This window comes from Microtus ochrogaster, chromosome 1, assembly GCF_000317375.1.
Source record: "Microtus ochrogaster isolate Prairie Vole_2 chromosome 1, MicOch1.0, whole genome shotgun sequence".
Lineage (NCBI taxonomy): Eukaryota > Metazoa > Chordata > Mammalia > Rodentia > Cricetidae > Microtus > Microtus ochrogaster.
Genome location: NC_022009.1, coordinates 16,646,008 through 16,660,959, shown reverse-complemented (window position 1 = coordinate 16,660,959; position 14,952 = coordinate 16,646,008). Strand labels below are relative to the sequence as shown.

Genomic DNA, 14,952 nt, shown 5'->3' with positions numbered 1-14,952 from the left:
GTGTAGAGGTGGAGGAGCGTGTGTTTATTTTGTATAGGTGTGTAGAGGTGGAGGAGCGTGTGTTTATTGTGTATAGGTGTGTAGAGGTGGAGGAGTGTGTATGACCCAGTTCACAGTTTTTCCCTTTCACCATGTGGGTCCCAGGATGGAACTCCAGCTGTGGGACTTGGGGTCAGGAACCTCCATCCACTGAGCCCTCTCACTCACCCTACCTTCAGATGTTCACACTTAACTTTTTGTCGTCTTTGGTGTGTGCATGTTTGCATGTCAGGCCAGAGGACAAACTTAGGAGCTACTCCTTAGGACCATCTGGGTTTTTTTTTTTTTTTTGTTTTTTTTGGAAGAGTCCCACTGACTTGCCAAGTGGACTAGACTAGCAGGCTAGCAAGTCCCAGGGACTTGTCTCTGTTTCTCCATGCTGGTTTTAAAAGCATCCGCTACCATACTGTCTTTTTTTTTTTTTTAACATGGGTTCCTGGCAGGGTATTGAACTCAGACACTCTTGGCAAACCTTTTAGTAATCTCCCAGCCCACATCCTTTTTATCCTTCTTATCTCTTCCATATTTAAAATTCCATATTTAAGACCAAGACAGTCTGTCTTGGAGGAGCTGATTTGTAGGAAACAAGATGTGGCTCCTAAGGAGAAAATGCCAGGCTCAGAGTCAGTTCAGTAGCGAAGTAGCTGAGTAACACTGTTCTGCAATCATCTTCCTAGTATCTTGCTGAGGTGTAAACTGTACCGTTTCAGTTGTGCACATGGAGAAATCAAGCAGCTTATATAGGTAGAATGAAAGTGAGTCAGAGTGAGTCTTTATTTCCTAGGCATACTCCTCGAGCATTCAAGGTCTGCTTTTAGTTTGAAGAGCGCCACATTTCGTGCTTTTATTTTTAAGGAAATCTATTTACTTGAAAGCACTGAACCAAAGGAATTTGGATTTCTCATGTAGCATCGGTAAAGCTCTGGTACTCACTGGGCTTGCCTCAACTGTCCGCAGATCAACAGGTGAGTTCCTCTGGAAATAGGGTCTTATTATATTCCTGGGTGGTATGGAAATCCTGAGTGCTGGGATTGTAGACATTCCACCATCATGTTCAGCTAAAACTTGAGATGACTTTATGGCTGCTTCACATTAAAAATCAAGATTAAATAGTGGGTAATGTTGCTGAGTTTGGCTAGGAGTGAGCTGACCCAAAGGGGAAAGGCCAGGAATAGAGAAGGAAGCTGGAGCACGGCAGGTCGCATCTATGTAATGAAACTTTTGTTACGATTTGTGATCTTTGGGAGATAAACAGCAGGAGAAATGAAGTATGTGCCATCAACTCAAGATACTCTCAAATCTCTGGCCTCCCCCAAGTTAGTTTGTCTATCATATACCTCTTCTCTCTGAGAGTTTTGTTTCCTCAACTCTCAGTTGGCTATTTTCAATAGTTTTGGTTTAAAGGCTAGGTCTGGTAGCACAGGCCTTTAATCCCAGCACTTTGGAGGCAGAGGCAGAGGCAGGCGGATCTCTGTGAGTTTGAGGCCAGCCTGGTCTACAAAGTGAGTTCCAGCACAGCCAGGACTCTGTAGAGAGACCTTGTCTCAAAAAACAAAAGTTTCTTGTTTGTTCCAACCAATCTATGCCATTAAAGGACAACAACCCATGACAAATTATACTATAATTTGTATAGAGATCCCAGCAGTGTTGCTTCCAACAAACCCTTGGAAGAGGAATGGATGTATACAAACCTTGGATAGGAATAAAATAAAAAAGTATTTAGTGGCTTTTATGATTTGAAATATAGTTTTACTTTTTATTTTTACAATACAGTGTGCAGTATGACATCAAGAGAACAGTGGAGAAACAAGACAGTACAAAGGGAGATCAATTAATGTCAGAGTGATTACCTTCATTCCGGATAAATCCCTGGTTAATAGTTTCCACACACTCACAAAAATTACATTCAAATCATTCCTTGTCAATAATTACTCCTTAGGCCACGAGGGAAGGAAAACAATCCATACCCTAGATTTTCACAGAAAGCTAACCTGGACCAGTCTAAATACTAATTTGTTCTGACATAGGAAGACTAAAGAAATGCCAGTACTTCCTTGTTTGGATTTCCCGAGGATATGTCATCAGCTGATACAATCTACTTTCTTTCTGAGATAGGGTTCATGTGGCTGATATAGCTGCTGATCCTTCTGCTTCCACTTTTCAAACTCTGGGACTACAGCCATGAACCCCCGGTGCTGGGGGTCTAGCCAGGGCTTTGTGCATGCTGGGCAATACTCTACCGACTGAGCCATGCTCCTGCCAGCCACAGTATCACTTCTGTAACTGCCTAAGGCTTCCCTAGCTAGCACTAAAGTTTCCAATTAGAACCACAGAGGGATAGGGAATCGAATTAGCCCTAATACTGTACAATTACATATATAATAAGGCTTTTTTTTTAAGTTAGCATAGCTTAACTTTTCGCTATGTTTATGGACTTTGTTGAGCATTAGTATATTCATAGTCACTAGGATTTAGAAAAGTTCAGGATAAGTATATACTATCCATCTACGGATATGAGTAAAGAGAACGATAGCATCTCACTGATCTTGAAAATCAGTCTAAAAGCATGCACGGTGGCCTCGCACGCGCCTAAGTTCAGGCTCTGCCTGTGAAGGTCCTGTGTTTAAGCTGAGAGCATACAACCCCACTGTCACTAGTGGCACTGACACTACTTACAGCTTTACTCAAATCCAACCATCTTTTTTTTTCTTTCCTCCCCCTCCCACTTGTTTCATAGCTCAGGCCAGCCTTCTCTACCTAGCCGAGGTTACAGGTGTGCACCAAGTCTCTGTCAGTCAGAATTCTCAGTATGCAGATCACAAAGCTCTAGTGACCATAGAGTGCCGCTCATTCCTGAGGAGAGAGGAAAACTGAAAAGATTTCTTTTAAGTGCTAAGTAAATTGACCTTCAGTGCTGACAAGGGTGTGGACTTGGCTTTTTCCTCCTGTAAACTGGGAGTGTTCAGACTCAAGGCTGTATAATAGCATTCCTTCCCTCAACCCAAGAACATTCCTTTATTCCAAAGGAAAATTATTTTAAAAAATATTTCTAAGTAGACACACTTGCCAGCTAACTACAAAAGCCATGCAAAAATTGAACATAATAAGACATCACAAACTAATTTGTTCCATAAGATTATCTAGAAGAGAGATCAGACACATGAAGGGCACTGACAAGAAGATTATCTAGAAGATCAGACACATGAAGGGCACTGACAAGACATTAACAACAACTGCTTGTGCAAAGTGACAGTTCAGTATCATTCCAGTGTTTAGCTTTGGGGACATGAAATGCTGTAGCTACACAAATGAAGACATTCACATTGTCACACATTACACTTTCCTTAAAGGCTTGAGAAGACTACAAGTTAACTTTCCATTTGGATTTACAGACGCTGCATTTTAAAGCTGTAGCTGTAGAAACAGTACAAGAATCCTATTTAAGATTTTTTTTAATCAACATTTGAGATGTAGCAAGCTGTTGTATTTCGGTCACAAGGTAGACCTTGTTAGGACAAACCTTGTCTGTATTTGCTTAAATAGACTTTCCTCCAGTGTCCTTTTCTAAAATTCTCAGTGATTTTAAGTCTTCCTTCTGATCTCTAAGTTAGTTGTCACGGTGTTCCCTCAGTGTATACGTGCATAAAATTATATCCCAATGCCGAAGACAGCTATTTATTAATCTATTAAATATCAGCATACAGTACAGCAGATTTCCAGTTTGATACATACATAGCAGTCAGATAAAATTCTGTACTCTGATATAAAAATGCAGAAACTGTCAAATGTGTTATTATCTTTCCATGGAAATAAAAAACTATTTCCATCATGAGGAAGAAACCTCAATGGTCAAGACAGTTTATAGGAACTCTCGTATCAGAAAAAGGAATCAAGGCTATCAAATCACCACAATTTACTAAAAGAATTTAGAAAATTCTATCTTTAAAAATATCAGCATCTTTTCTATACTTTTAACTGCACTAGAGGTTGCTGGGTGTGCACTCTCATCCACGAAGTCCAAACTAAAAAGTTGGTTTTTCTTTTTTTTGTTTTTTTGAGGCAGGGCTTCTTTGTGTAGCCCTGGTTGTCCTGGAACTCACTCTGTAGACTAGTCTCGAATTTAGAGACCCTCCTCGGCCTCCCGAGTGCTGGGATCAAAAGGCATGTCCTGCCATGCCCAGCAAGGTTGGTATTTCTGATGGAATGTTTTTTCAGAATGAAAAGATGTACAAATAAATTTAAACTTAAAAAGTCTCTCCAAACTAAAGCGGCACATTTTTTTTTCCTTTTTAAGAGAAATATTTCTGATGACGAGATCAGTCGTTTAAAAATACTGTTATTCCCATGCACAGAAGCACAGCTCCTCCCAGTAATTCCACAGTCATTTAAGTTAAGTGTTAAATAATGTTAATATTTATAACTCTGTGAGACATGGAGTATTATTATGTATATACATACCAATTTCTTCATGGACATCTGACTGAGAGGCAAAGAGTCAGGAAGGTGAAAACAAAAGGTTTCACTGGGATAAATCAGAAATGCTCTGAAGAAATCTCCAAACAAGCCAAGGGTCCCTAAAGCCATGCACAGGAGATGAGAATGTTGTGTACAAACTGCATAAGGGACCTTTTTCCTAGTGTAAGAGATCTACAGAGAGGCCAGCTGCTTACTCTGCCTCCTTCTACCTTATTCTCAGCACTGAGGCCATCTTCCTGTTGGTGGTTTGCCAAATGAAGTTCAACATGGTGACACAGAATCAAAGAGCTGTCTCCTTCACCTTAGCCAAGTGGATGGCACCCACTGAGGTTCAGTGTCCAGTTTGTTAATGAGCCTAAGCAACTCCTGGTAGGCTTTGTCAAGATCTGAGTTCACGATTGCAGTGTCAAAGTAGTGGCCATTGTTTTGTTCCATCTCTCTAGTCTTCTCAATGATCTCCCTTAGCTCTTCAGGCTGCAAAGGAAAAATAAAAACTGAGGTCACACACAATACAGCATGACTGAGGAGTGTCCTTACATGGTTTTCTTCTGTAGACCCCAGAGTTCCTTTCCAACTCTTCTCTTGGGCCACCTTCCTATCAGTATCTTCACAATTGCTGTTTGAAGAACATGGGTGATTACTCTGAATTCCCTAAAAACTTTCATTTTCAAACACTGGGGGCAGGAAAGATGGCTCAGCAGTTAAAAGCGCTACTGTTCTTGCAGAGGACCCAGTTTCGGTTCCCAACACTCACTATTGCCCTCTTCTGACCTCCTAGGGGATTTTAGGCCTGTGATGCAGACATAAGTGCAGGCAAAACACCCATACACACAAACATAAACAAATATTTAAAAAATAATAGTAACGTCTTGTATAATATGAGGTCCCACTTTCTGATTAGAGTAAGTGCCTTTAACACACTCTTCACAGGAGCATTTGCTTCTGCTGGGCCTGGTGGCACACACCTTTGAACTCAGCACTCAGGAGGCAGAGGCAGGTAAGTTCCAAACCACCCAGTGGCAATCTCTTACTAAGACAATCCTGTATCAGCCCAAGATTTAATAACAGCCGGGGGAGATATTCTACTTAATATACTTTAAAACTCTGTACAAAAGATTCTTTCCTTCCTGTTTTTTCTTTTTTTTCCCCTTTCTTTTTAAAACAGGATCTGGTTACGTATCCTCAGGCTGGCCTTGAACTCTTGGCCTTCCTACTTCTAGTGAGGGATAGCAAGTATATACCACCACACTGGGCTCTCCTAAGAACAGTTTTATTTTTTATTTAATCCCCCCCCCCATGCAATTTTTCTCTATATGGCTCTGGTAGTCCTGGAAATCCCTATGTAAACCACCAGGCAGGTATGGAGCTCATAGAGATCTGCCTACCTTTGCCTCCTGAGTGCTGGGATTAAAGGTGTGTGCTGCCAAGACTGGCCTCGCTTGGCCCTACAAAGGACAGTTTAAAATGCAAAAGAATATCCCACTAGAGTTTGGGAAACAAGACAAGCTACTTTAAAATCCTGAGTAAAGGAAATGATATTTAATGGAGACAAGCCAGCGGCAAAGCTATACGTAAAAATTATCCAGAACCTTACAATAAATCAGGCTCATGGTCAAGAAATGGAAACTACCCCAAACCGCACTTGTCAATCAAGATGGCTAATTAAACTTCAGACCAAATGGTGAAGTCACACATCACTGTATTAGGCCCAAACAATGACTTCCACTCAGGAGCAACAGGAAAACACAGTAAAAGCATGGCGACTCTCGCATAGCTATCTGATTTTCATTTTGAAATCTGTGACTGGGTACCCAAGATGCTTTGTTCAACAGTATTTATCAATTATCCAAACAGTATACATTTGTATAAAACCTGTCTACTCAAAACTTGGATAAGTTGTTAACAAACTAAAGCATTACTTCGTCTTTTATATCATCTACTACCTTATAACTGAATTTCTTGTTCAAATTATAATCCATGACTCAGATAAAATGTTTTACCTAAAATTTTTTTTATTTTTTTGGTTTTTCGAGACAGGGTTTCTCTGTGGCTTTGGAGCCTGTCCTGGCACTAGCTCTGTAGACCAGGCTGGTCTCGAACTCACAGAGATCCACGTGCCTCTGCCTCCCAAGTGCTGGGATTAAAGGCGTGGGCCACCATTGCCTGGCTTACCTAAAAATTTTATGAGCTGAAAAAAAATTAACCTCTCATCAAAAGCTGTCATCCATCATTTCATACCATCTACTCTCAAGTCCCCTTCAACTCAGGAGGGACTCCACAACTGAGATCACAAGACATTCACTGATGGTTTACATTTGGTACTGAGTAAGTAACACTTACTAAGATTTGTGTTTACCCACTAGTTGTATCATGTACTGTAAGGCTGGTCTGCATTGTGTCAAGCCACCAAGGGCTACAGGGGGACCCATCATACATTCTTACTGTCCATGCACACTTGTAAACACCCTCTGTACTTGCTGGCTAGAGGGTGCTGTGTATGGTTGCCTTTTTATTCCACTTGCATTGATATGTTTGCATGCTGTTTTCAAGACAGGGTCCCCCTCTGACATTGATAGCCATCATGGAACACATGCACCCACCTACACAAATGCACACATACAGTAAAAATAATTCTAAAGGGATACAAAACCAACCCAACTTTTAAAGAATGACAAGGCTTGAGGCTGTCACAGAAGCATATGCTTACATGCCCACATGGGAAGATTCTCATTCATCAGGAAAATGTACAATCATATACATGGACTCCATCAACACATTCAGCAGTGACAGAAAATAATTAAAAACTTTTTTCCCCTTTCTGTTCTAGATCATGTTCAAAAATGAAAGAAAAAAAAACCAAAGTTCAGATTAAAAAAAAAAAATTCTGGAACCCTGAAAATGTGGACGATTGCCAAGGATTTGCTGAGACCTTTGGAGTGGGGAGGAGGCAGCAGTATGAACACCTTGGACATGTCAGATCTTGATGGAGATTAAAGGAGACTTAAGGAATTCCAGAGGTCCTCATAGATCTGGGGTTGGCAGCAGGGATTGAGGGGATGAGCAGCGGCTGATTTGGAGAGCTGCCATGGTTCAGCCAGCTGCGGCTGTGGCAGTTTTGGGGCAAGCGATACAGAAAGAACAATCGGCTTCAGAGGTGATGCTGATACAGTTTCTCAGTTCCAGGAGATTAGGTGAGGGAGGGTTCTTGCTTGACGTCAGTGGAATGATATAGCACTGTGACAAGCTTACCTTTGGATTCTTGCCCTCTTTGGCTAACAATGCCCGAAGTCTTTCTTGTGAAGGTGGTGCAATGAAGATGATATAAGGTTTCAAATCTGAATTCCGGAGGGTCTTCAAAGACTGTAAAGATATTTGGTCTTTTAAAATAACTCCTATCATCGAATTATTTCTCAATAATATATATTGTTAAGAAGTCTATAATGTTTCTAAGCATTTCATCATAACGTCATTCCCTATAAAAGTATATGAATATAAATTCACATATGTTATTCTACTATTCTATTTATTGAAACAGAGGTAAAAGATATTGAAGGGATTACAACTGTATGATAATAAATCATGTGGATTATAATAACATTAAAAATCATTTTGAGGAAGTAGAATCCAGGAAGTTGCCTTTCTAGGTGAAGATACTAAGCTTCACACACACACACACACACACACACACACACACACACACACACACACACAATGCGCGCTTGTGTTGAAAGTGAAAGACTGAGTTAGCTGATGGAGGAAGGTCATTGGCTGATAATAAAGAAACTGCCTTGGCCCAGCCTTTAGGTGGGTGGAGTAAACAGAACAGAATGCTGGGAGGAAGAGGAAGTGAGCTCAGACTCGATAGCTCTACTCTCCAGGGCAGATGCGATGGAGCTCCGACCCAGGATGGACGTAGGCTAGAATCTTCCTGGTAAGCGCACCTTGGGGTGCTACACAGATTATTAGAAATGGGTTAAGAGGCTGAAACTAATGGACCAGGCAGTGTTTAAATGAATACAATTTGTGTGTTGTTATTTCGGGACATAAGCTAGCCAGGCAGCCAAGAGCTGGGTGGCAGGAACACAGCCCACAGCTCCTACTACAATTAGCTACATATTTGCTTTAGAGAATGAGTGGAAAATTATATGAGAACTGAAATAATCTGTCATTCTTGGACCCAAATATATGGTTTTTTTTTTTTTTTTTTTTGGTTTATAGAGAAGAGTTTTTCTGTAGCTTTGGGACCTGTCCTGGAACTCACTTTGTAGACTAGAGTAGCCTCGAACTCAGAGACCACCTGTCTCTGCCTCCCAAGGTGTGCGCTACCACCGCCCAGCCCAAATACAGGTTTTACTAGATTACTTTACAAAATGCCCTCCAAGTTCAACACTCTAAAAGAATGTTCTAGTTTTACCTGTGTTCGAAGACTTAAGAGACATATTTTGCCAGAGTTAATTACTTGTCGTACAGAATCTATGCTGGTTCCATACAAATTTTTCTCAAATTCACCATGTTCAATGAACTTGCCAGCTGCTATATCTGCTTCAAATGCTTGCCGAGAAACAAAGTGGTAGTCTCTACCAGCTACTTCATGGTCTCGCCTGTTCCGAGTTGTATCTAAGTAAACAAAACCAGAGAAAAACAATAAACACAAGGGGCTGGAGGGATGGATCGGAGGAATAGGTCCTAACAAGACTCCTATCAGGTGGCCTACAGTCCTAGGATACAAGCAAGCCTCTTCTGCTCTCAGCAGGCAAGTGCACTAACTGTACATACCTCCCCCAACATACAGATAAATAAAATAAATCTTTAATAATAATTATTAACAAATATGGATCAGTGTGGAGAACGATGAAGCCGTTTTTACTTTATAACATAGATTATGAAATAAGGAGATGTTAAGGGCCTGTGTGCTTAGCACTGTTCCTATGGAGGCATGAGGAAAAAGTATTTGCATTGTCTTCATAGTTAACCTTAGCTGCGCGATCAATTTTGTTTACACTGTAAAGCACTGCAAAGTCACCTTTCCTTAAAGTTTATTTTCATTAAGAGTAGGTACTGTGGGCTGAGGAGATGGCTCAGTGGTTAAGAGCATTGAACTCAGAGGTCCTGAGTTCAACTCCCAGCAACCGTATGGTGATGAGATCTGTAATGAAATCTGGGCCCTCTTCTGGATGTAAGCAAATATGTAGACAGAACATTGTGTACATAATAAATAAATCTTAAAAAAATAAAAAGAGAAGGTATTATGTAATCTTAAATTTGTTTTCAGAAATTAGGTCTAAATTTCTATCTTCAACAAGAGTCTAAAGAGTCAGGAACTGGGTTTCCTAGCAATAGGCAAGGGGTCTAAACTAAACTTGATTTAGAAAATCCCCTAGTGCCACACAGTTACGAACATTTTAATTCCCCAAGAACTACCTTCAGTAAAAATTTGCCAACAGGTTTGGTTGAGCAAATTTCCTCTTTCATTGGCAATACTATTTCAATAAAATGAACATTTTTCCCTGGGTAGTTAAGATTCTGAGCAAAGCATAGGACAATAGGAATGTGTCCAAACTTACGAGGAACTGCAGATGCAAAGCGGTCTTTTTCTTTGTTCATGAGTCTCTGACGCAGTTCATTCTGGCCACAGTTCTGTGGACCAATCAATATGATAGGTCTTTTTCTATTTGCTGGCTGATGGTAAAGTGACATTTCCTCATATGTTAAGATCTCTTCATTGTCATAATCTTTGGGAAAGAAAGAGTTAAGGATTTCAGAAAGAATTAATGCCATGTCATAGATTTACTTTCTTACATAAAATCACTAAGTTTTGTCAGTGGTGTTATGTGTTTGTTTTTGAGGTAGGAGCTAGCTCTGTAGCCCAGGCTAGCTTCAAACTTGTGCTCCTGCTGCCTCAGCTTCCCAGGTGCTGGGAAGACAGGTGTTGAGGTGTCTAAGTAAGCCTGTCTAATTTGAAGTAATTAGTTTGCAGTGCCTGCTGTAACAGAGGAGACTGCTAGCGGATAAGCTCATGGTAGAATGTGTTGTTTTCATAAAGACTTCCCTTCATCAGGTTATGATCATTATATCATGATCAGATATAATGACAGAACGCATGGATAAATGTCTGCAGACAGTGACCACAACCAGTATGTCTGAGAATGCTAGAAGGCTTTCCTGTAGGTACAAGTTAAAAATAAACCATATTTGTACTATTTATTCTTTAACTCAGAACCATGACTCAAAAAACAAACTATAAGGAGTGAAGTAACCTTCCTAAAGCTATCAAGTCAGAACAAAGGCGAGCATTAACAGCCTGTGTCAGGAAGGGGCACTGGAAGTTCCACGAGGGAGGGAGTTTTTTGAGGCTTACTAGTGTCCAGCATAGAGTTGAATGGAGCTCAGACTACATTTGTTTAATTAGTTGCAACAATTTAAGCAGAAATTTTAATATTTGAACTAGAATGTTAGAACTTAGCCTGCAACCTCAAGGAATTTACTGTGGAGACAAAAACACATCACTTATGACCATGGAGCACAGCAGCTGCTTTCAGTAGTAATGACAATTGCTTCTTTTCTCAGCCATTTTCTTTCTCCTGAGCTTCTTCTAACGTGGCATTCTAATTTCCAGACTTACTCATATCAACATCTGGGGGCTTCAGATTTGCAAGTTTCCTGCAGTATAGAAACTCTCAGAGCTGTACTTGGTCAATTTAAGTCAGTTTTAAGAAATAAAATAAAAGGTGCTGGGATGTGGTTCAGCAGTGGAACACCTGCATTGAATGCATGAGGTCCCAGATTCAATTCTCTGCAGAGAGAAAGATTGGGAGTGGAGGCAGAAAGAAAAAGAAATAAAGCAAGCAGGGTTCATCCCACTTAGATCTGCAATGTACTAGCAAAGATATTCATCAGTTTTAGCCTGTGAGATTAAAAACTTATTGAATCTTCTTAGTTACATAAAGTACCAAGCATAAAGGATGCTTGCTTTAGAAAGCAATTCTTAAAGCTGATTGAATTTTAGGTTCCGCATCATATAGAATATCTAATAATCTAGCTGGATGATGGCCCATGTCTTAAATCCCAGCACTCAGGAGGCAGAGGCAGGTGGATCTCCGTGAGTTCATGATCAGCCTGGTCTACAGAGAGTTCAAGGACAGTCAGGGCTATTACAGAGAGAAACTATCTCAAAAAACAAATAAACAAACAAGAATATTTAATAATCCTAAATTTTATTTCAGTAGTTTATGCTTCACATTCTTGAGAAATAAGCCTTGCATATTTTTAAAGTAATGCTTCTGACTTATTATCTTGCTTTTCTAATGTGGACCAATGCAGGGCTAAGGAATTTAAATGCAATGAAGACCATTCAAAATCAGGTGCAGAATACTAGAAAATAAGAAAAATGACAAGTAGCGATGTTGGCTGACCCAGATTGTTGGTGCCACCATCAGGGCCACAGCTGCCAGTCAGGGTGGCAGATGCTGTCCTGGGAACATAAACCAAGTGTGGCCAGAGTTCTGGATTTTGAGAAATGTTGTGACTTTAAAACTTCTGATCCTAGCAATCTGTCAAGAGAAGCATTCCTGTGTGCTGGCCTTACCCAGTAAGAAGTGTGCTCTGTAGAATGAGTTGACTTTGTGACTTAAGATATTGTACAAAAACTTCATATTTTAATTCACTTTTTTTGAAAAAAATTCTTAGAAACAAGTAATAATTTTGCAAATATCTTAAATAGAAAAAAAAAACCCCAAACCTTGCAGGAAAAACGGACTATTATAGACGCTATAAATGCAACTCCTACTATACTCCTTACAGGAAACAACTGACTATTACAGATGTTATAGATACAACACCTGCTATACTTGAGATTAGAACTTACCATCATTTTTATTGGCGTTATATAAAACTTTTTTCCTCTTCTTTTTATTCTTCTTTGCACACCACAGTTTTCCTGTTGATTAATCAAAAATAGTTATACAGTATTTATATCCTTAAACAATGCTATTTCATATTGATCTAAGATACAACACGTATATGACAGAACTATGTTGTCATTTTCTATTAACTACACACTGTAGGCAGATGTCTAATGTTTTCATTTTTTCCTACAACTAAAGATAATGAGTTCTGCCTCTTCTCTTACTCCCTCAATGCATACACCTTTCTCTACTGAAAATTCTAGTGTGTATATTCAGCATGGCTGCAGATGAAAGCCCAGGACTCTGGTATCTAACCTGACTTTTCGGGCTCCTTATCCTCTTCTATGGTTTGCTTCATGGCTTCTCGTTGCTGCTGGAAGCTTTTCCCTGAGTAACAAAGAAAAAAACAGGAAAACAGTTGAGATAAAAGGATAAAAAATATTTTTAATCAAAGAAAAAAACACTAGAAGTAATTTTTCACACTGCCTTACTAACCCTTCTGCCAACACAAGAATAATTCCAGCTAAGCTATATAGCCTACAAATGCCCTTTTTAACAAAAAGGTTTATTTTTAATTATGTCTATGTGTGGTGAGTGCAATGTAGATACTGGGAACCAAATTTGGGTCATTTGAAACAGCAGTATGCACTCAATTGCTAAATCACCTCTAGTCTGCAAATGTTGAAATTTTGACCCAGATTATCAATCTAATCATATGTATTATTTATCATTTTCTAGTTCCAAGACACCAGTCAACATACATATTCACTGGCATTTATATTTCTCTCTTTGTTTTCATGTATGTATATGTGATAAGAATTTAATTTCTACCTTTGTTACAAATGTTACAAATAAGTAGAAAACACTTTTTTCTTAATGGATTAATGCAAGAGGTTTTCAAGGTGACTAACCTTCATCTCAGATCTCTGCCTTCAAATAAATTAGGGGAGGAGATGCTACTGATTATGGTTGCATGCCTCTGCACAGTTAAGTACATGTCCTACCACTGGGCTGTGCCTCAGTCCTTCAAATGCTTTCAATCTTGTCTCTTACCTGGAACAAGTCCGGCTAGAGGCTGATTGTCTTCGTCCCCCTCTCTATAGGCCTGCCACCAATTTGGATCTTCTTGACTGATCACATGAAGTATATCTCCTTTTTGAAAAGACAGACCTAACTCTCGACATGGAACATAAGGGTCATCCGAGGGATCATAATCAAAATGAGCTTTTACATGGATCTGAAATATAAGAAGGGTAAAAATAAGTCAAAGAATACATACAATGGTAAAATAAAATATCCAGCACAATGTAGCTTATGTGTTACAGTGGTGCAGAGAAATGAACTAAAATTTAGGTAAGTAATTTAATTAAGTAACAATACTTTAGGGTAGATTTGCTTAAGCTCATCTGTTGACATCTCTTTAAACTACAAGGTAGAAGGATGTTCAAACTGGGTTACTGTTAACAGCTAACAAAGGTGCATCAAGGGCAAGGGAAGCAGAATAGAAACAGCTTGACCTGTGAAAACAGTGATCCTCAATAAGGTATGCAGCTTCTAAACCACTTGAGAAAAGGTAGGTCCTTCTGTAAGTGTCCCATGTGAGAGTCAGTTTCCCTGGGACTGTCATAGCCAGTGGACTTCATGATCAGTGCAACTGTGCCTTACTCGCTCAGTGTTTCTTTAAAAAGTGGACGTAACTAGCATGTTCCACACACTAAATTATCTAAATCAGGATGATCAACTGGGAAAATATCCTTACCATATTTTATTAAAATCTATGTAATCCATATTTTTATTTATAAAAAATAAAATACAAAGGAACTAGTGTCTCCAGAAATGAGGACAATGTTGATGCTGGGCATGGGGTGGACGACAAAGTGAATAGTGGCTACAGGGGATATAAAGTAGGGATTTAGATGCTGATGAAGTTATGGTTCTCTAATTGGGTATTGTTTGGAAATACAGTAAAGGTACTTTGTCCAATTTGCAAGTGGAGTTCTGTTTATCTAAGAGGGTTCCCTAGAGAACCTTCTATTCTTGATATGAAAACAGACATTTAATGTAATTCATATGCTACACAGTTTAGGGTTTCAGTAAATGCAGAGGCAGGCCAACCATAAATATTGGTAGACTATTTTAACTTTCCTGCACTCAATACTGACGAGGGATTATTCCTGTTCTTTCCCTATTCCCCAATAACACATCTAAGGTACCACTGATAAATTTCTGTTTTTATGGATTTACCTGTTTTTGGATATTGTATATAAATGAACCTTTTGATTGGCATAAGTTTTTCAAGCTCCTCTTTGTTGTAGCATATACTCACACTTTAGCCTTTTTATCAAATAATATCTCAGTGTACAAAGTATACTTTATGATGATTTAAAGTATATAAAATAAAATACATAAAGTATATAAAGTATTTTATGATGATTGCTAGAAGCAATTGTTAAGTTTTTTTAAAAACTTTTTGGCTCTTATTTATTATTATATACTTGCATGAATATTCATGTCCAAGTTGTTCTGTGAATAT

The 14,952-nt window shown here is 39.2% G+C and overlaps 1 protein-coding gene across 6 annotated transcripts in view; it reads right to left on the bottom strand.

The window, feature by feature from the left end:
* Positions 1 to 1,771: 1,771 nt before the first annotated feature.
* Positions 1,772 to 14,952, bottom strand: part of Mpp5 (membrane palmitoylated protein 5) — a 95,523-nt gene continuing 82,342 nt past the window's right edge. For all 6 annotated transcript variants that reach the window (XM_013345906.1, XM_005343251.3, XM_013345889.2 and 3 more), the window contains 7 exons: positions 13,473 to 13,656; positions 12,735 to 12,806; positions 12,380 to 12,451; positions 10,080 to 10,247; positions 8,930 to 9,132; positions 7,765 to 7,875; positions 1,772 to 4,989 (listed from right to left, as the gene is read on the bottom strand). In XM_013345906.1, the coding sequence (XP_013201360.1) occupies positions 4,813 to 4,989; positions 7,765 to 7,875; positions 8,930 to 9,132; positions 10,080 to 10,247; positions 12,380 to 12,451; positions 12,735 to 12,806; positions 13,473 to 13,656 (987 nt within the window). In that variant the 3' untranslated portion in view covers positions 1,772 to 4,812. The remainder of the gene's footprint in view (positions 4,990 to 7,764; positions 7,876 to 8,929; positions 9,133 to 10,079; positions 10,248 to 12,379; positions 12,452 to 12,734; positions 12,807 to 13,472; positions 13,657 to 14,952) is intronic.